Here is a 22,465-nt window from a genome sequence, read left to right as displayed (position 1 = left end):
GTGTTTCCCTGCTACGAGTGTTTATTCAAGTACATTCAGCGTCATGGTTTGGGTGCTTTAATTATTCACGAAAGGAATAACATTATTCTATCAAAACAACTGTTTCAAGTGTCTCATAGTAAAGCAAGCTGGTGGGTGTCACAAAATTAGGCTCCGGCCAGAAGAACCAGCATGGGAGAACCTGTGTACTGTGGTATTTGTACAACATGACAGGAGCTATGGGTGCTTCCAAAAACTGCTGAAGACCCAGAGTTTGTGTAGGGTTGCTCTGGGGGGATAACCTGACCTTGCTGCTGGCTTGGGGTGGAGAACAAGAACACCCTGAGAGGGGGCTCAGTGGGCACTGCCCTGGACCTTAGCTTCCTGATCACTGAAATGGACAAAAGGATGGGTTCCTTCCTTCATTCTACAAATGTATTTGAGATGACCTCGCCAATCTGCTCTTGCCCACAAAAGCCTGCCCCCTTGCTCCCAGGTGCTCCAGCAGAATGGACCAGGATACCCAGACCTGTGCTCCCATTCTTAAAAAAGCAGAGAATTTGCCTGGTATCTTACTTTTTTCCTAAGCACTCAGCCCTTAGTGAAGGATGTTAATGCAGTTTGGCTGACATTTCCTGAGTTATAAGTAAAGATGAACCATTTCTTTATAATTCATCGCCTTAGGAACAGGGTACACTTTGGAAAAGCACTTGTTCTGCTGTGACCTTCTGGCTGCCACTCATTCTCTGACTTACACTTCCTGCTGACTTTGACGAGAAGTGGTAAACTGCTCTAGAAAACCCCAGAAAACACTAGAAGGCTGATGTATGTGGGGGTGGGAACTTGTCAGTAAGCCTTGAGAGGGGGAAACAGGAGCAGTGCAGAGGAGCTAATTGCTCAATGACCATCTGAAAGCAAAAGACAAAGGGAACGTGGTGAAATGCACAGCTGGACTTTCACCTCTGCACATCAAGAGCTGAACAATAAAGTCATAAACTGGCTCTAAGGCAAAATAGAGCAAAACCAAAGGCAGCTGAATCATAAAAGGGGATCAGTCAGAGCTGCGAGGAGGGTTGCACATGAAAGATAGGAAAATAATAGAAATGCTCATTAATCTGTTTTTTATTGCCATCTGAAGACTCTGGATTATGGGCTAAACCCTTTTGTGCTAGGAGGGGCTAGGGACAGATCCTCCCCTCTTTGGGTCATTAGATGACACAGTTCTGGCTCTTGCTTTTCTTGCTTAAAGGCATCTTACAGCAGGGACTCAAGAGCTACCGGGAGAAAATTGTTCTCTAGTCCCAGTAGCAGTGCTTGGGCAGGGTAATTCAGTCATTATTTGCTTGCCCACAATATTTAGCAGATGAAGAAGAGCAAACTGGGGATGGGGCAGGGCAGGGGGAGGTCCAGCCCCAGCAGAGAGAAAAACTCACTTTATTGCTGGAATTTTACTTTTCTCACTTTGAAAGATGATAAAATGACTATAAGTAGATGTGTCTAAATGGTGGATAAAGTCTACAGCTGTTGAAGAGCCATTGCTGTAGGTGTGCAGTGGGGCCTGAGGTCTGTAGCTACCAGCAAAGGTCTGGGTGGCCTCCAAAATCCCACCCCACTTTCCCAAGGGCTGGTCTTGTTTGTGCTGCTGCCTTTTTTGTGTTCTTGCAGGACAGCAGTGATTTCCCCCACAGGAATCAGAGCAGGTCACCTGGCAAAGCACCTTTCTGGATGAAACTTGGATGTGGGTTAGAGAAACATGACGCTCAAAGGCAGCTGCATTTATTATATCTCACTAATGTTACAATATGTAAGAAAAACAGAATTCTCGAGTAGCATTCTTATCTACTGAAAATAATTGTTCAGATCTACTGAATTCAGAACTAAGCCATATTGCAATGTGCATGAAAAGGTGAGAAATCTGTATGTTGGGAAATGTTCATGCAGCTGCAGTAGGAGACAGCCTAGTTCACAAGGTCAGAGTGAGTCCTAATTACAGGCAGAGTTACGAAGAGCCCTTATAAACAAGGCTGATTAAGGTATTGAGAGGACAAATATTGCATGCAGAAAAGGACAGCTCTTGCAGATATTGTTTTATTATCTCTCTCACTTGTGTATATCAAAATGGGAAATCAATACGTATCTGTACAAAATGAAATCAACTTAGAAAAAGCTTACCTACAAGACTTTGCTCTTTTCCATAACCTGCAACCAAGCAGATCTCTGGCAGACTGCACCAATCTGTGCTGTCAGTGGCAAGGGCAATAAGGAGCCCCAAGTTCAAGGAGTCACCACGGGGCAGATACATCAGGGAGGAAACTTGGGAATCCCAGCTCTCAGCTAAGTACCTGACCCTGCCTATACCCTGGGAAAGGAAGCAACGAGACTGAGGTGCCCAAATGTAGAAAAATACTCCTTGGAAGTTAGTGAAAATTTGGAGAAGCCTAAAAGGTGCTGGCACTGAAGGATTAAATGCTGGGCCTCAGCTGGAAATTGCAACTGAGCAAAGAGCTTTGGTGAACCATCAATGGCCATCAGAAGGCAAAGTCAGCCTATTCTAATTCTAAGTGAACTGCTTCTGAATAGGATGTAGGTAGGTACTAAGGAAATACCTTAATATCTGAGTGCACCTGCAGCGTCTTTAGTTTGTGATTTTGAAACAAAAATAAGTCCTGTGTGCTTTCTCGGAGGTTTCTTGCTAATGAATAAACAACCAAACTAAAATAGATCTGCATTATGGCATGGTAATGAGCTAATGAGGAGTAAATACTGCAGTCATGAAATCAGAGTCAGAACTAAATCAGTGGATTAACAATTAAATATTAACAACTGATCAAAACATCAGATAGACTGTCAGCAGGATGTGAATAATGAAGCAATGCATCATTGGACTGGTTGTTACAAAACATTAACCTGGAAAACCTAAGGGTTGCTGTGACCTTTCCCTAGTCCTCTTGTGCAGGAGATAGATCCTCAAAAGCTATCATAGAGTGTGGATAAAGCAGAAGTATGGTTAAAGAATTAACCCTTACTCTACATAGATTCTGTAGAATAGAAAGGATCACAAATGTTTATGCAACGTTCTTTGTATGCGAAGAATATTTGTATATGAAGAATATTCTTCATATGCAAAGTGTATTTGAGGATGATGGACCCTGAGTTAAGGTAGTATTTGGGGTATGTATGTGCCCTATTTTTGTAGCCCCAGGAGGATCACAGAGCTGGAGGGATTAATGAGACCAGTCCTTTATATTCACCCCTGAGCCCGAAGTGCCTACTGAGCAAGAGCTTGGTGTGATCCAAGTGTTGCAAGTCACAAAACAGTTCCCACCACCTTAAAACAAGCTGAATACCTTTAGGATAAAGCCTCAGAAGTCTCCTCAACTACAGCATACTGGAGAAAAAGAACAGGAGAAATCAGTGGTCTGAGATCTTCAATTACATTCGCATAACTAGATGATCTTTAAGGTCCCTTACAAGGCAAATCATTCTATGATTCTATGATTAGCAGGTGATCCCAGACTACTTTTCATCTGCTAAATGAGAAATAAATCTTCCCAGCAAGAGATAATCTTCATGCCTCTGAAAAAGCTATAGAAAACAGAAACTAAGAAGCTGTCCCTGAGTGTTAGTGGGGAGGATTAATGTGCTGGTTGCATAGAATGGGAAGGATTTGATCCAGGATTTTGGTCCAAGTATGATGTCTTTGCTCAGTCCCTCCTCCTGATGAGTATCTCTGCACTGGGTGAGTTGGGCTGGGGCAGTCTCCGGCATTGCTGCCTCTCTCCTGCCTTGAGGAGGTTAAGAGAACATTTGCCTCTCTGGGGAGGAACACTGCAAGCGAGCAGTGGAGCAGGTGCTGAGCACAGCTCTGCCTCTGCAATGGGTTCACCCTCTCTCTCCTTCTCAGCGTATCCCTGAAGGAGCAGGGGAGCAGGGCCACAGCCTAGGAACCAGACTCAAAAGCATCCACAGAGCTTGCCTGCTCCAGCACAGCTTACCAGCACCAGCTCTTCTGCCCCCAAAACCCGACAGCAAATACATGGTTCTAACGTCACTGAAAAAGTTAAAGAAGAAAAAACCTTTGGATGCAGCTTCCTGCAGTAACAGGCAGAAATTTCTATCACCTCCAGATCTCTTTGAGAGTTCTTGGTATAATCCATGAATTCATTACATCGCTTATAACTCCTGTACTCTTTGTCTCTCAGGACTTTGTAAAAAAGCCCCCGTCACTTTTCCTACTGTGTTTACATCTGTTCAATATGGATCATCTGTTGGCAACAAGTTGCTTTCAGTTTGGCTAACATAAATGTCTGCCAACCAAAGCAGCATGAACCCTGCAGGCATGAAGCCTCCCTTGCCTGGGCAGCAGTGCTGCCATGAGGGCTCTTGCTGAGACGGTTTCATTATGGTCTCAGACTTGTGGAGGTGCTTGAGCCCACAGCAAAGCCATATGGACCTGCTGTTGTCCCATCTGTCCCAGGGCCTGAGTGTTATTCGATTAGGAGCCATGTCAGGATTGGTTTATGTTTTAACATTGCTGGTCAGTTCTGTGTTGCAGCACAAGATGCTGCTTCCAGGATAACCTGTGAGAGGACTCAACCCCTCATCTTCCATTGTAGGTGCTATCAGAGGTGTTGTCTGGCACACAGCCCACTCCATCCACAGCCATCCCATCTCCCTCATAACATAAGGCTTCACTTCAAATTGCCTGGGGGGAGAAAAGGAGTTTCTCCCTCCAGTCTCCCCACCAAGCAGCCAGTGGAGGAAGCCTACCTCTGGTGGTGCCTCAGTACCCATGGCTGTGCACACCCTCCTGAGACTCCACTGTTGTTTCTCCACTGACCCTGAGCAGGTATATCTCTGTGCTGAGAGCCTTTCCCAGCCCCTGCTGCCCATGACTATATGATGTGGTGCCCATGACTATATGATGTGGTGCCCATGGTAGGAAGGACTGGATTTGGGCAGTTCCTACCAACCCTAAGAAAATTGTGTCTCAGGTTCTCTTTTTGTTAAAGGCATGGAAGAACTTTTGCATCCATCCTTAGGGAACATGTTAAACTGCACTAGGGTTTTTTCACCCACCCTAGTGAAGACATTGCTGGTGCTCTAGCCTCATCCAGCCAATGGCAGCCTGGGTTGCGGCAGGGGACAGCAGTCCTGAACTAGGTTTAAATATCTGTTGATACAAAGAGACAGTAGGTTTTACTACCATTTATCCTAGTTTCTAGCTGGTATAGACATATTGTCATGGACAACATCAGATCTTGCATCTTCACTCACTTTCTCCAGGTAAAATTTTCACTAAGCAGAAAGAAGCTGGCAATTTCCAGATCTCAGTGAGTCTAGAGCATCTATAATGTACATTTTAACAATTACTGAGAAGGACTGTATTTTGCACCTGAATTTACAATGTTTCCTCAGTGCAGAGGTTCACAGACCAAAGAGAGGGCCAGGCATTTAACACAGCTCTTTACCTTCTGCTGAACTCTCCAGCTACCTTTAAGAGGAGCAGATCCCTATGCTGGGTACACAGGGTCCAGATATTGGCTGGACGATCAATCCCTCTCTTCGCTTGTATTTTCTGCTTTGCACAGTCTGTTGACACATTGCAGACATGGAACAGATCCATCTTACAGTTTGGGGATCTCCATGCAGAACACTGGCATCTGATCCAGGAGCAGCTGATTTATCTTGCTCATGTTGATACTGTTGAGGCAAATGCTGAAAGACTTTGTGTTGGTTATTTCAGTCCATGCTTATGCAAGTGGCCTTGGCACTCAAGACAACGGATTCCCTAAAACAAGATCTTCTCAGAGATTACTTTCTTGAAGGAAATTTTTTCCGAAGCTCTCATAATGCAAAAACTATAGGATACAGTACATCCTTAAAATTTAACTTCACATCTGTATGACAACCGGGAGCTTGGGTCTCTGTGCAAGCCATACAAGTACAAGTAGAGCTTGTTCTGGAGTGCTTACCTCCTCCTCATACTCTTGTGTCAACTGCATACATTTTGGCAGTAGCTGTTTGCGAGGATGGCAAATGCACATTTGTTACAATTGTCCCAGCTGAGGAATAGCCTTTCCTCAAGGAGTAAGCAGAGTGGAGTCTTCCAGAGCTGGTCTCTGTGAGGCACAGGGAGAGAAATAGGATCTGCTAATGAGTGCTTGGTGACTTTCAGCTGCAAAGCCTCAAAATGCAGAGAAAGCAGCACTCTAAGATACGACATAATAACACTTTAATGTGATACCGACACCTCAGTTCCCACCTGAAGACCTTGATGTGTTTTCTAGAGATGCTGAAATAAGACTTTTCCTATTTTACAGCTGAAGACATCGCTACCGGGGATGAGCAACCATCCTGAAGAATGTCCTCAAAGGACTTTCCCCACCCTGTGTGCCTGTAGCACACCCTGAGTGCCTGTAGCACACCCTGAGCGATGGCTCTATCTATGAACTGTGTTTCAGCCCTGCCACAGTTCCTCACCTCTGAAAAGATACATGCAGCAGGTGAGCAGGGCCCCAGATAAGAAACAGCCGAGTGACCCTGCCATGCCGAGCCAGCATGACCAGCCAAACTTGTACTGGATGCCCAGAAACACGTTGTGGAAGACCAGAGAGGAGCGTTCCACGTAGACATCAATGGCGTACCACACCGAGCCAGTAATGCCTGGGAGACCTGCAGGACAGGAGGGAGGTACCGCACAGAGCTCCCAGATGGACCACAAGATCACAAACAGAAAACCTGGAGCTATATCCTGCTGCCTGCTGGGTCAGACTTTAGAGAGGGAAGACCTTCCTCGGACAGCAGGTTTTGGCCCCTGTTCAGTCTCAGTCCAGTGACTTTGGTGGGTTCTCCCTGGCTCCTAGTGATACCAAGTGGAAAGCTGTCAGGCAGAAGCTGTACCTCACAGCTTGGCAATCACAGACACCATCAGCGCCAGCTGGCAGCACTTAGGTTTCTGCAGTATAAGGCAGAAATCTCCTCTCTTCTCAGCTTATTTATCAACCTGTTGCAAAGTTGCTTCAAGAATATGATTTTCTAATCTCACTTGACTTGCAGAACTTTGACAGTGTTTTTCAGACAAAATTTGGGTGGTGAATGAAGGATATTTAACAGAAACTCTGAAGTTTTTTACATGTGCTCCCAATGGCTGGGGTGTCATGTTCACACTGAAGCAGAGGTAGATGCTCAATATTGGCATGAAGTCAAATGAAATTACTTGGTACCTAGTTGGCTATTTATTTTTGCATTTAAAATTCTCCCACTGGCTGTAACAGCAAAGCACCTCAGTTGCGTATTTATCACCTAGGAGGGACAGATGTGTTATTATCCTTTTGTTAGAGATTGGCTGCAGAGATTTTGGGCTCAAGGTCACACAATCTGTGGCAGAGCCAGGAACTGAACCAGGATTCTGGGACTTTGTAGTCCTTCTGCAGTTAGATCCCTTTGCCTTATCAACAATACTGACTATTTCACAGTAAAACAGCAGTAAATGGAAGTCAGTCAACTCAGAGCCAAGTCACCTGGTCAATACATGAAATAAAAGCGGATAAACTCAACTATGTGCTGTTAGGGGCAGTCAGGGAACAGAGGAAGCTATATTGCACAAATACAGCAAATAAAGATCCTTCTACCATGTTTACCCTCTTGAAAATCACCAACTCCTCTCCCCAGAATAAGAGAAGGCTTTAAAGCTTCCCCCCGTTCCTAAAGGGTGTCCTGCAGGATGCAGGCACAGCAGGGGAATACCTGCAATGAGCAACATAACTCCAGACACCAGGCAGATGCGCAGCTTCATGAGTGGCTCATCAGGAAGGAATTTCACGCAGTCCAGTCCCAGGACAAGGAAGAGAAATCCAAACCCTGCCAGGATATCTGCTGTGATCATCATGGCTCGGGTCAGCACCAGCTTCACTGCAGGACAAAAGCAAATCCCTCTAGTGCACAAGAAATGGAAATGTGGGTGGGTAATGGGGACAGATCCTGTGGGAATATTTTTTTTCTGGGGTGTAGCTTTCTCCAGCTTCCCCTGGGAGTAACACCTCACTGAGACAAGAGACATGGCTCTAATATGTATGTGCACCAAACCATGTCTCACTGAGTTGAACAGATACTCTTTTTGTATACACTTAGGTATCCCCACCACTCGTAGAAACATCTTTGACTCTTACATACCAGGGTGCTCGGCGAAGATAGAGTCGTACTCATCACAAGTTTGGATCCCATCAAAAACGTTTGTGACACATTCCCACCACAGGCCACGGCATTTTGTACTCACCTGTGGGTTGAGAAGAGAAATAATACTGTAAGTTAATATATCCACCAACACAGTGGATGGTCAGCTAGGCCCTTCAACAGAAATCCTGGTCCCATTCTGTCGATGGCAAACCAGAGTTGTGAAGCTTGAAGAAGAAAAAAAGTAGCAAGATGGAGAAAAAGGACAGTTTTTTCTGTGTCGCTACTAATGGTGTTCAATTAGAGAATAAGAAATTCAGACTAGACATTAGAAAAAAAAACCCCACAGCTTCCTATTGGTAAGGATAAACATTCTAAAGGAAGCTGGGGGGTGGCTGACGGGAGAGATCTAAGAGCAGGTTGGATCACTCCTTGCTAAATGCTTGTCTAGGCTGAGCAGGGCAGGGGTATGTACCAGATGACCTGAGACTTTGCTGTCTGTGCTCCCTTTACACCATCCTCCTGCCAAGAAGGAGCAGCTCAGAGCAGCTCAGAGGGGAGTGTGACTGTCAGGGCAGGCATTGCACCTGCAATGGGAGGTAGCGCACGGCATGGTGAAGGAGGGCTTTGCTGCTGAGCAGAGGTGTGGATGTGAGCCCTTCTCCAGATGCATGTGGAGGGCTGCCCCCAAATGACTCAGCCATAAAGACTGGCTGAAAAATGAGCAGTAGCTGGTGTTGATCCTGGTCCTGTGCCTCTGGGTGCTCTACTGGCTACGGGACCACGCGTGCCTGAGCCACACTCATTGCTAAGACATTCAGACTTGGGCAGACGTTGCAATAGCATCATGGCTAATTGTCTCCACTGTCTCGAAGCGTAGATATCATGCCCAGCCTTCCATAAATCACTTTAATATGGGAGGTATTTTCATTACCATTGCAAATATGGCAACAAGCACCTCTAAAACATTCCTGGAATTGCTCATACAAGGAGCAGCGTTAATGTTGGTGCAGCTTTCGACTCCAGCTTGCCCTGCTGCTGCCGCCAGCGACCCCCACTGCACTTAATGGAAGGAGAAACTCTCCCAGGGAATAGTTTCATTCTGAGGAAGGGGACCAGGCTTGCTGGGATGATGCAATAAATTCATTTTTCTTGCACTGTGTAAATCACAAAGCAGATAACATATCTCAACCAGTTAATAGAGTCTCATTCAGGATGTATTGAAGTCCATAGCCAACTGCAATATTTTTTCCACAATACAATGTCTGAGCCAAACTGTACACCTTCTCTGTGATACTGCAATGTAGATAAAAGGCAAGTAAAAATGACTTGCTAGTTCAAACTGGCAAAAAAAAGATGCTATTTATGTTTAAATGAAAACAATCTACACGTTTTGTTTCATGAAGATGAAAATTACTTACAATTTCTGAGAATTTCAGTGCAGGTTTAATGAAAAATATCATCAAGAAATTAGAAGCAGTGCTGGAAAACCTGGTTTCCTTGATTCTGTGTTTTTCAAGAGAACAATTTGCCATTTTTATACTAGATGTAGGTTTTTACCGTGGCCCTCTTAATTCAGCCACAGCTCCTCTTCTGTCTTAACTCACCAACATTCAGGCTGTGCTTGAAATTAGCATATTTTTATTAAATTACAAATTTTCCATTTGCATTTACATCATTTAATGTTCCTTCCAAACCACCATAGGCTTATTCATGCTGCTCTGTATTCAGCTAACATTCCCAGTTACTTCCTCACTTCTTTGCATTTGTGTTGTTTTTTAAATCTTACAAGAAGCATCTTTGTCTAAATTATTTATAAAAAGACTAACAGGATTCCAGGCTTTGTCAGCCTTCAAGCAAAACAGAAGTCTTGCAGTGCAACAGTTGTGATCATGATCTAGCATGTGAAACAACCCCCTTTCCAGACTTGATAAATGTTTTGTGTTTCTTGGGATGTTTCAGTTGTCACCTACTCTTGCTGGTGCTGAACAAGGGCAGAAGCAGGGATCAGCCCATCTCTATGCAGCTCATGCACAGCCAGGGACAAGTGTCTCATTGCCTGCTGCAGGAGGGATGGGAACAAACGTCAGGGGGGAGACCTGTGGTTGGCCTGAGCCACTGCTAAGCTGTTCTGGTTTCTGTTATCTACCTCTTAACCTCCTTGCCATTCCCTGTTCCCCTCTGCTTTGTTCACTGTTTGTCCTTCAGGTAGTTAATCTCCTCCCAAACCACCCTTGAGCATCTTACCTTGCACAGACAGCACAGACCGGCAGGCATGTGGGAACTCACTGTTGTAAATGAGAGAGGGGACAGGGCGGGCTGGGGTGTCACGTAAGGACATGGATTTCTCCATCCCATGGCTGGTCCCATGTTTGTAGCACTAATTCGATATCACCTCTTTCCCGCCATAGCAAATCTACTCCAGCTTCCCTGGGCACAGCCAAAGACTCCCTGAGAAACAAAGCATCAGGGCCAAACTCCTCATCCCTCACTTGGATTATGAAACACATTGCCACGACTTGCTTTCCCTAACACAAGTATGCATGTAAAACATAAACTGCATAATGACTGTAATATATATAATTACATCCTATGCATAATGTATAATTAATATTAAAATAATTCTAGTACAAAAAAATGAGAGAACAAGCACACTCTTCCCCTTCTGGGGAAAGCGGAGAAGACAAACATGTGAGCCATGTTAGTCACAGTGTTCTACCACACTGTAAAAAGGTGCCAACCTACAATGATTACAAACCCAGCACGAGAGTAAGACAGGCAGCATTTAACAGTGGTAATATTTTTAATCTGCCTGCAACAGGGAGGGACTGTGTACAGTGCTCATTGGGAAGCACATTACATTTTTTTCGCAGCACAAACTAGTGTAAAAATTGATCTGGGCTTGTGTTGATGATCACATGGAGCACACCAGCTTAAACCACCTTCTTTGTTGCATAACCTGGTTGTATTTGAAGGGGAGACGAGGGGTTGTGAGAGTTGGTCGGGGCCCCTGCAGCCTCTCCAAGGCTGCTGCTCCCACCACTACTTGGCCGCTTTCTCCTGAGCTGCTCTTCTCCAGCAGAACTACAGTGAGGGCTTCGCACACCCCCAGCTGCTGGGGACCAGCGTCAAAGCCAAGCACCTTTGAGGGGCTCTCATTAATGTGTACAAATATCTCAAAGGCAGTGCCAGAAGGATGGTGCCAGAATCTTTTCAGTGGTGCTCAGTGGCAGGATGAGGAGCAATGGCCATAAACTAAAACACAGCAAGTTGAGCCACGTGGTTTAGGGCAAGGTGTCCCTGCCCATGGCAGGGGGGTTGGAACTAGATGATCTTAAGGTCCTTTCCAACCCTTACGATTCTATGATTCTATGATTCTATGAGGAAGAACTTCTTTGCGTTGAGGATGGCAGAGCATTGGAACAGGCTGCCCACAGGGGTTGTAGAGTCTTCCTCTTTGGAGACATTCGAAACCCACCTCGACACATAACTTTGTAACCTGCTCTAGGTGCTTGGCAAGGGAGATGACCTCCAGAGGTCCTTTCCAACCCTAGCGATTCTGTGACTGTCTAATGCTGGAGAATAGAGTTTCTTTCTCTTGAAGTCGAAGCTGCCTGACTTACCCTTTTTCCAGCTGAAAACAGGAGTCATTGTGGACCCCACGCCTTTCTGGCCATGGACAGTTTACCTGCATTCCCCAGTTTAGAGAGGCAGTGAGTCATAAGGGCCATTAAGGAGATCAGTGGTCAGGTATTAAGGCTGGGGGCGTTTTGCTCCATTGTTTAGTATTCACACTCAGAGCAGGAATGTGAGAGTAGTGGCTGCTAATTACCAAACTGGGTGTTAATGGAGCACTTCGCACAGCCCAGCGCAGGTGCCTTTGTGCCAAGAAGAAAAGGTTACACAGCCTCAGGGTAACAGACTGGTTCTTTCCTGGACTCATTCTGCTCAGGAGCTGGGTTTCCCTCTTCTGTTTTTCCTCACAATCCGGCATCCACTTGGTTTTTCTGAGTATACTGATATCTTCAGCTGACTACAGACAATTCACATCTTCCTGAAACGAATCTAAAATATCTCGTTAATTTAAGATGATAAATGCAAAGTGATATCCCGGCCAGCATCAGTGGGCACACACAGTTTGTTCTCCCTGCAAAGAGGCTCACTGAGCAGACACACTGACCATGAGCAACCTCACCACACTGGATCTGTGACCACCTCGGTCATCTCTAGCCACCTTCTAGGGTGGGACTGGCAATCAGATTGTCTGGATTTCTTGTGGCATAGGGAAAAAATGTATTTTTCTTATAATCAGTTTTATCCTTCTTTCCTCAGATAATTCATCACTTGATGTGATGCAGCTAAACATTGCACTGCAATCACTGACTGCAGAGGAGCAATTCTGGTTTCCTATGCTGGATAGTAGATAGAAAGTTTCTTCCTGATATATTCAGCCAAACTCTCTGTCTTGGAAGGTGTTTCATCTTCACTGCATAAAGTATCCAGTTTGCCAGAAAGCAGATTCCCACACTGCAGCCCCTAAATGTACAGAAACTGCTGGCTGCTCTGGGAAGGAAAATACAAACTGAGTGATGGAGAAATTGTGATAGTCTTGGAGTTTGGAGTCTCTGGGGCACACCTTGCATGTAAGCAGCATCCTGCTTCCTTGATGCAACTTACTTTTGCTGATACCTTTCTCTAAGAGGAGAGTGCTATTTGTCTGCACAAGTTCAAGAAGATATTCTTGAGTGCTGCATCTGATGCCAGTCCCCATGCATCCCATAAATTTCTGCTAACCCTATAGTTTGATGGCTGTTAAGAAAAAGACTTGAAGAGCACAGGTGTACACACTGGACTTGTCCACCAAGTCTGACCTACAAAACTAGAAACATCTCCAAACTATCCATGCAGGCTGGAGAGGCAGGATAACTGTATTGAAATTCCTGCACATTTAAACCTAGAGCCTGTAGATCTTTCCTGAACTTACTAATTGAGAGCAGAGTCTGGATACTAGTCTGGTAGAGAGAATTACACAAAATATCACTTATCCCCTGCTCTTGCCAGAGTCACTAATTTCATTTTCATCCACTTTCATCTAGCACAACAGGGAAAAAGTACATGAGAGTGGAGAAATTATGTCAGGAACCATTTAGTCCCTCTAGGACATATTTGTTTTGATGATCAGGCTCTCCTCATCCCAATCTTACCTCCAGGGAATCATCAGCGTTCACCATCCAGCAGTCTGTCCAGGTAGATGCTATCAAAAACCCAGTAGACAAGAAAGCAAAAAAACAGCCCACATACTGGAGGAAAAACCTCATGCCAGCAGGTGCTCAGGACATCCAGGGGGTGAGAAAAATGGTGCCCAGCGCTTGCTCTTACAGCTGAGGCAGAGGCAGAGCCTTACTGTCCCAGGTCACTGCCACCCTCTTCCAGTGGCCGCGAACAGCCAGAACTTGTCACTTCTGCAGATGCCATCCGTTAGTGATGGCTGCAGGAGCAATGCTCACCTGCAATGGGGATGGGAGGAGGGTGAGAGCACCCACGGGAGCTGCTGCAGCCAATCCGCCCCGCACAGTTAAAGCTCTTGTCATGCCTGGCTGAAGAGAAATGGGGTTATGCAGAAGTGGCACGCAAGTAACTGGGGTCTTGGACTTGCAAGGAAAACAGGTATCATTGCAGGTTTTGGCAATGCAGGGCTTAAAAAAAGAATCAAACTTGTTCTCCAGGGCAGAAATTTTGAGCAAGGCACACACAGAAGAGCTCTCATGTGCACACACATTTATTCCTGTACATGGGTTCATGGCCTAGCATTGAGCAACTATAAAGTATCTTGGTGTAGATCCCAGGCCCTTTGGTTACCCCACTGGTGTCTGATGCAGTGATGATCTAGTTCAATGCAGGAATGTCACTAGAAAGGGAAAGGTAGCAGTCATGGGCCTTCAGGGCCAACACCACAACCATCCCAGCTCAGATATGGAGCTCTGTATTCTGCATTTAAGCCAAACCTAGATAATTTTCATGCCCTGGACTTCTATTTGTTCATGGCCTGAGTCTGACTCCCACATGGAGATCTTGAACTTTCCAACAAAGTGCCAGTTTGGGGGATTTTGGTTGGATTTTACCTGCTCACTTACTGCCATTGCAACCTTCCAGTTTTCCTGCAGGACTCCCTGGGTGAGCAGAGGTCACACAGGCTGCTGAGCACAGAAGGACACAGCCTCTGTAAGCAGTTTTCTCGCTCAGTACCTCCTCTCGCATGATGCTGAGAAACCCAGAGGGGCTCCAGGATTTCCAGGAAAACCAAGGGGGAGTGAGACATGAGACTAGAAATTCCCCCCATCCCAAAGATGCACAGAAACCATCACATCCTCAGTAATCTCTATTTTTTTTAAGAAGAGCCTTAAAAGACTGTAAAAAACCCTGCCTGTAGTGGGCAAGTATTAAACACAGGGCTGAGGAGCAGATTCTTGCTCTGCTTACAATCTGCTTGCCCGAACTGGTGGTGTCTGAAGTATCAGCTGCCTCCTCCAGATGGAGCCAGTCGGTGCTTTTCCAGAATAGCTCAAGGTTTGCTTTCTCCTGCGAGATTTCCCTCCGAACACAACAGCAATAACAAGTTTATTATTCTTACAGTATATAACCCGTTTAATTCCTGACATAACCTCATGAGCCAGTTTTACTGTCAGAGTTAACACTTTTTTACCTTGATCCCAGGATCACTCTGTTTCTCAGAGTTCACACTGCAGAAGAGATCCTTAACGCATGCTTTGGGAGACACTAGGCAGAGAACAAAAGCACCAGGTTCAAAAGGCCAGGGCATGCAGCACTCTCTGCTGCCTTCGTTTTTCTGCTCTCTAATTCTATTCATAGACACTGACAAGTGAGGAACTTTTCTTCCTTCTCTGTCAGATGCATGTTTTGATATGGTTATGTGGGTATGATGTTTTCTGCTGAGTCTTCTGGTATCCAAATGTATGTATAAAAAAAAACCAAACCAAACCAAACCAAACCAAAACAAAACAAACAACAACAACAAAAAACCCAAACCACCAAAAACTAAAAAACCCCAAACAAACAAACAAACAAACAGACAAACAAAAAAGCCCCACATGATCTTCACTTTATGGCTTTCTGTGTAACAGGGGTAGAGTTGTGTTTCCAACAGTTCTGACCCACAGTGACACTGGCCACACATGTCCTATAAACAGGCTACACATATATAGATTGCACTGATATGAGACGGGTACTAACAATATGCATCATCTTGCAATACGTGTACTGTATTAACCTGTGGCTGCTCCAGTTTTCAAAACAAGGCATCCTAGCTAGCTGTTATTAGTAGTAACTTAGAAAAAGTGTTGCAGTGAGCTCAGAAAAGGCCTGGATAATCTGTGAGAGCCTTCCCGCAATAGAATTAAGTTGTTAGAGGTGGCAAGAGCTGAGTTTGACAGTAGCAAAGCCTGGATTAGCCAGGAAACGTATTATAGCCATATAGATCTCCTTGCCTTCTCATTCTGTCTCACACTCAAATACATGCCTCTTTCAGAGACGATGAGACCAGCTGGGGAGATCGGGGCCATTTTTGCTCTCTTAGTTCGTGGTGTGTCCAATACAAGTATGATGGAGGTAGAAAGCGAAAAACTCCCAGGGAATAGCAGGATCACAGTAACAGCCAAAGCAGTGTTTCTAGGCTTTGGTAATGGGCCCATCATACTCTGTTCTTCCCACTTAGCCTGTCAAGTGTCCGTGAATGTCAGCCCAAGGAGCAAACTCCAATAAGGGATGAAGGCAGTGTGTTGAGGTGCCAGTGCTGCCTGTGCTTTGTTCAACTCCCCATAGCTGCCACCACAGTCCTGGAAAAGTCTTGTTTATTTTCCGCATGACCAGCAATTGATGTTGCTGTCCCAGCTCCATCCACTTCCCGGTGTTCGCCCTCCCTGCAGGGCAGGGCAGGGCAGGAGAGTGACCCTTCCTAGAGCAGGATGCCAGCGCTTCCCTGGCCGTGAGTCACCGGGGGACAGGAAGTGGATTCACACCAGCCATTTGCATCTAGCTCTGGGCTCAGGAGCATCCTGGCCTCAGCAGCAGTGCAAGTCAGGATCCTCCAATTTTGCCTGGTGTAAGACTGTTCCAGAGCGTGCAACACAATGAAGATGGTTTGTGATTTTCATCTGACAGAGTGGCCGATCCAATATGTGGTCCTTCTTTTGATCCATGTCTCCAAACAGTCCCATGGAAACTTCTGTAATTGCTAGAAAGAATACAATATTCTTATTCAGTAGAAACTGCAAGGTACGTATTTAATACTCTATATTTAAAACAGGTCAGCATCTTTGTGAAGCAAAGTCAGTAGCAGTTTCTCATCATACTCTTCTTTCCTAGTTTAGCACAACAGATGACCAACTTCAGAAAACAGCTCTCCCAAAATTACCTCCCAAGAGGTCTTTGTATAGCCTAAAACCTGGCTGACATGACTCTATAGCTTTCAAATGGATTTGTAGGCTATACTGTATATGCTAACTATATCTTATTCTCTTGGCTAACTTAACATTTACAGCACTTTGACACTAAAAAAAGCATTAGGGTATCTTAATACTTAATTATTAGAACTTGGTTTTGAATCGCTCTTAAACTGTATGATATCAATGCAGCATAACTTCACTAATGTAACAGCCTTACCACCTTAACTACACACACTCCCAGCTAAGAGACAAATGCAATGCGGGTCGATTGCTTTCATTACTCATTAACACAAGGGGTCTGTGCTCCCTGCTAAAACCAAGCCGTTATGTTACAGAGAGCGACAGAAACTACTGCCAGTCTTGGGAGGATCATAGCTGGTTTTCATCTACCTACAAAACCATTCTTGTAGCAACACCCCAATGAGCTTGCAGCTCCATGAGCAAGAAAGGGTTATGTCCTCCCTTTACTCCCACAGTGTCTAATACACAGTGTAGCGGAGGGCCTTGAGCAAGAGGGAAGTGGTGATGCTGCACATTAATGCATGAAATATGGACCTAACCACAAGGAAGCAAGCAGTCAGTGAGGTGACTGACGTGTCCAGGGCCAGGCGTCCAAAGAGCACGGCTCAGGAGTCAGAGGTGATGGAGAGCTATGGGAGGGGTTTCCCCAATAGTTCTTCTGCTGCTATGGAAGACTCCATGGGCTTGACTGCCCAACCCTCCCACTCCTCCATCCTGGTTGTACCCCACTCCATTTTCCTGCTTCATACACCATCCATCCATGGCCTCTAAGTAAGTGTCTTTGTGTCCAGAGCAGTGCTCCTGGGACATGAGGTGCAACACAGATGAATTATGGAGCAGTGTGTGTCAGCTGTAATGTAGCACTCCAGCCATGCTCATATGGTCACAAACGCCTGGGATTTAGCATGGAATTAGCTTCATAACCCCAAGGAAAACAGTAAGACTCGGAGCAACCTATCATAGAATCATAGAATATCGGGTTGGAAGAACATCAAGGATCGTCTGGTGCAACCTTTCTTGGCAAAACATGACCTAGAGTAGATGTCCCAGAACACTGTCCAGACAAATCTTGAAAGTGTTCAACATTGAAGAGTCCACCTGTGACTTTTCAAACTGGCAATATGTAGGATTAAAAGAAAATAGGAAAGCAAAGGGATTTTCTAGTAGATATGAGCTTGAAGGATTGGTAAGTAAAAACTCTGTGTGTATGTGTGTGTGTATATACTATAACACACAGGTATAATGCTTGCATACACTCCTTTAAAACAGTTTTTTCAATTACTCCAATGCAATAAATAATAAAATAAGGATTTAATACAGTCTCTTCAGGCTCTTACAGTAACATGCAACTTCTCTTCAGTACAATAAATTTTGTTTTACAGCTGCCTATGAAATCGCACACCTGAGAAACACGTAATCTCAATGACGTATTACTAACCCTATTTTAGAGCCAGGGAAACCAAGGCACTGACTAAGTGCCTTAAATGTAGAGTGTGGAGTCACAGTCCCTCTCTTCTTTAATACCGGGACAGCACTCTCTCATAGGCGTGGTGAGATCCTTATCGGTGAAAACATGCGTGACCACTCGGGTTTCCTGAAAGCAGCCACCAAGAACACACCGTGCTGTCGCTGCATACCAGCTTCACGCAGGCGTGTAGAGGCAGAGGAGCTGGGCAGTGCATTAGACACACCTTTTCTCGGCATGTCAGTAGTTCCAGTGAATAGCCCTCCTCCCCAAGCACCCCGGGGGCTGTTGATGCCCTGCCACGTCCTTGTGGCGTCATCCTCATCCAAGCGTGTGTTTCCCAGAGTGAGCCGGAACTTTCCTGTGCCCTGATGCAAAGGTGATAAAATGTGAGTGAAGCACAAGGTCTGTGCCATTAATAGCAGATATGCATGAAGAGAAGGGAGAGCAGGGTGAAGATTTTGCTCTTTCCACAGTACCAGAGACAAGCAAAAGAAGAAATGTCCCATAGAAGAAGGGGTTTGCATTGTGTCTGTGCTGCGGTGGCTGCTTCTCAGACACTCAGCTCACGTTAGCCACGTTAGCCTAGTACGTGCGCTTCACCCTGAAGGCTCTGCTGGCTGAAATCCAGCCCCTCTTGTGACGAACTTCACAAGAAACATCCGCTTTGGAACCTCTGTGCCCCTCACTCCCGTTCACCAACCTGCTTATGGGAGAGTGATGAAAGACTCACTAGGAGAGTCATCAAGGAGGGGATAAAAGTAACTACTATGTTAGAAATGCAATTTGATAACAGGATGTTTGATCTGCTATAGAAAGGCAAGGAGGACAAGAACTGAGGCTTGGAGAAAACAATTGCTGCTGTGATTCACAGTCCATGAGCACGGGACAGTTTTGGGACAGTTGTGGGTCAGGTTTGGGTACGGAATCTGCAAGGAGTTTCCTCGAAGAGCTCTGAAACTGCCACTCTCTTAAAATCAGTGTCTGCCCATCTGCCTGTCACCAGTCCCTCACCACAAACTCACTGTCCCTTCTGCTAATACCCAGCATGCAAGCTGCATATCGAATGCTGCCCAGAGCTGACACAGAGAGAACCCCGGTCTGCCCCGCCATGAGGCACTGAAACTGTGCACAACCAGGCTCTGGCAAGGGAGACAACCGAAGATTTCCCTGAGGCCGCCCGCTCACTCCAGCCCTCATCCAGCAAGGATGCCCTGCTGCTGAGGAAACTAATGTGAGCACAGCTCCTCATCTCTCACAGACAGCCAAGCTGCGCTGTAGGCTGAAGGACAAAACCATGGAGGAAGAGGAGAGAGGAAGGGGAAGGACAGCCTAATCCTTGATGGAAACTCCCTGATGAATGGAGAGACATGGGCAGAGCTGCAATCCCAGTCCTGGGACAGGAGACAACAGTGAACAGTGGGTGACTCCAGCCTCCGGCGCTCATCTCACCCAAGGCATTTATATAAGGAGTATCTTCAGAGGCTTCCTGTCCTTTTTTCACTGCTTATCCTCTCCCTCAAATCAGAGTCTCTCTGTGCACTAGGAGAGGAGAGCACAGCATGTCCTTTCCCTCTTTCTCACATTCTGTCCCTGTTCTGCCCTGGTGGTTATGGTTCACATAGGGCTTGGTCTCCTTCTCTATTCTTTATGGAGATGTGCTGTTCCTCATCTAAGCTCTCCCAAAGGAGACCATCCCACCGCCTTCTTGCTTTGGCTTCGTTTGCGCCTTCTTTGTTAACAGCACAGGGTGTGGGCTCATCCAAGTACTCCCGAATCACCCATCAGCAAAGCCTCCGTGTACATGAGGCTTAAGGAAGAGTTTTCATGAGCAGACAGATGTGAGAGAAACACCTCCAGCCTCTGGCCTTCAGCCAGATAACTGGGGTTTTAAACTCCCTCTAGGCACTCAAATATGACCTTGGGTCACCACACCAATGTGCTCTTCTGGTCTTAAAGATAAAGGGTGTGTTAGAAAGTCCAGGGGAGAAGCTACTTCCCTCCTCCTCTGCCTTGCACACATGTGCATGCACAAGCTCTGCTTCCACTGCAAACAGGTCTTGCACTTAGCAAAGGATTTTTATGAGTGTTCTTCCCATGTAAGCACTAGAATAACTGGCCACATTTAAATACTTCTTTACATGTTTGATGCTGCTCGCCACTGGAAAATCCCTCCATGTGTGTCACAGCAGCAGCTACCAAGTGTTTCAAAAATACCTGGCTCTGATTTCAGTGTTTAAAGGAAACTGAAGCATGTTAGATATCAATACTTAAAAATCCCATCCTACTGCTCCTTTCAGTTTCCAGAGACAACTGCTTGTTGGAAGATGAGTGTGCAGGGTCAGCGTATTGGTAAGGATGCCACGCAGCTGTTCATCAGTTCTGGCCTGTCAGAAGATTTTGTACAGCACAGCAGTCTGTGTATCTTGGATTGCTCCAGTATCTGCAAGACATCCCAAATAGGTTAGGTCTTACAGATCCCCAGAGGAATTTCTAGCAACATGCGGAAGGGACTAAGTTCAACAACTCCCCAAATAAAAGACCTGAAACCTCATCTCCTAGCCTTTACATTGCCCCTGAAAACTCTGATCTACAAATCTTGCAGCAGTTTATAGCAGACCCTTTCTAGGAAGGACCCTGAACCACTTTATCTTCCCACAACTGATTATCTGACCTGTCATAAGGGCTGAGGAAGTGGATAGAGGTTGTGGTCCAAGCACAAAAAGGTGAGACATAGCCATACCCTGTGATGGGAATCACTGAGTAATCTCTAAAATGCTGAATACAGCTTGGGCTTTTTCTTGACATGAAGGTTACCCCAAAACCAGATTCACAGGTAGTTAAGCTTGATGGCTTAGTTCCTCAGTGGGTGAGCAATAAATGGTGGTACCTTTGGCTTCATGCATAACTCTGTCTTCAGTACTGGCTGAACAGCAGTTCCTGTGGAAGACTTCAGATCTAGTCATTAGGCATCTTCTATTCTTCCTCCTTCTATCTGTTTGTTATTCCATTCCAATGTGCCCTCCTTCCTTCATCTGATTTCAGGAAGAACAACCTGAGGTTCTTCCAAAGCGGAAAATTTTTCAGTGGTGATCCTGAAGGTGATCAGATTCTTATCAGTCTCAGGAAATTCATTACATAACTAGGCCATCAAGCTCATACATGAGCACAGACACTACCTGCCACTGAGTTCCTGGTGAAGACTTAGGGAGATATAGATAGAAATGTGATCCCTGCTATAACTGGTCCCTGGAGGATTAGGACCAAGACCTTGCAGGCATCAGGAACATGGTGAGAGCAAACAAGATGGGTGTCAAGGGTTAGGTCTCTCAAAGAGACCATTTCCTGGAGTCTCTGAGAGATGTTTTCCTAATTGCACATAGAAAACTCTTCCATAAATGGTACCAGGGATGAATTTTATCTTGTCAGGACCTTGGTGCACATCTTTCATGGCTGACACACTGAGTATGACACTCACACACACACACATCTGTCTCCCTCTCAGTGAGGCTTGAGTCTCACTTATTCTCACTGCTCCCCCTCTCCTGCTCTGGGACTCATACACCAGAAGCTGATGCGCTCCAGCTGGCAGTAGTGGCACATGGTGGGAAAAGTGGCCACACTTTGGGGTTGACCCTTCCAACAAGATGCTCTCCACAAGACACTTCATTGCTGAGGCTCTTCCCCACATGCCCCACCATAACCGTCCGATAATCTGGCACCATCAGTAGTTTCACACATTCTGAGAAAGACTTTTGTTGATGGTATGACATACAGCTACCTTCTATTGACAGCATGCAGAAGCGAGTTTAATAACTCCCTGCTTTTCCCACTGTTACTTCTCTAAGACTGTGAAACTCATTGTTTCTCTTAATTTGATTGTCTGGCTTTTATTTTCTATCTGGCTTCTGGTACAGAATGTCCAGTGAAAGAACAATCCTAAAATAGAAAAATCGAAAGCAAAATAAATCCTACCGTATGGGTCAAATCTCTTGGCCTCCATGGGATGATTTTGTGCCATGGAATCTCTATCAGAGCTTCCAGTATCACTTTGGAAAACAACACATGAGTGGTCAAATGCAGGACCACCTCTATTTCTCAGCAGCTTGCTGTCTTGCACAGGCAAGCCCGGCAATCTAAGAGCTGTGGGTAATGGCACTTATGTTGAAGATTTATACATGCCAAACCCACTTGTTTACAGATGGGAATGATTTTAATGTTTTGAAGCATTCTGAGGGGCAGACTCGGGCCTTGTGGTCTTTCATGGTTGCTGATTCATGACAGGATCAAAAACAAAGGCAACAGGTGAAAACTGAGAAGCCATGGAGAAGGCACAATCCCTTCCAGAGCCCTCACTGGAGGG

General features: G+C 45.6%; 1 protein-coding gene across 1 annotated transcript; it reads right to left on the bottom strand.

Annotated features, from left to right (window-relative positions):
• Positions 1-1,739: 1,739 nt before the first annotated feature.
• CLDN16 (claudin 16) lies at positions 1,740-13,637 on the bottom strand. The gene is made up of 5 exons (XM_030495775.1): positions 13,359-13,637; positions 8,155-8,257; positions 7,729-7,893; positions 6,463-6,654; positions 1,740-6,101 (listed from the first exon to the last, which is right to left on the bottom strand). Exons 1-5 carry the CDS (start codon positions 13,470-13,472, stop codon positions 5,962-5,964), a joined length of 714 nt encoding a protein of 237 aa, XP_030351635.1. The 5' UTR covers positions 13,473-13,637; the 3' UTR covers positions 1,740-5,961.
• Positions 13,638-22,465: the final 8,828 nt, after the last annotated feature.

Source organism: Strigops habroptila, chromosome 8, assembly GCF_004027225.2.
Source record: "Strigops habroptila isolate Jane chromosome 8, bStrHab1.2.pri, whole genome shotgun sequence".
NCBI lineage: Eukaryota > Metazoa > Chordata > Aves > Psittaciformes > Psittacidae > Strigops > Strigops habroptila.
This window is presented reverse-complemented; position numbering and strand designations above follow the sequence as displayed.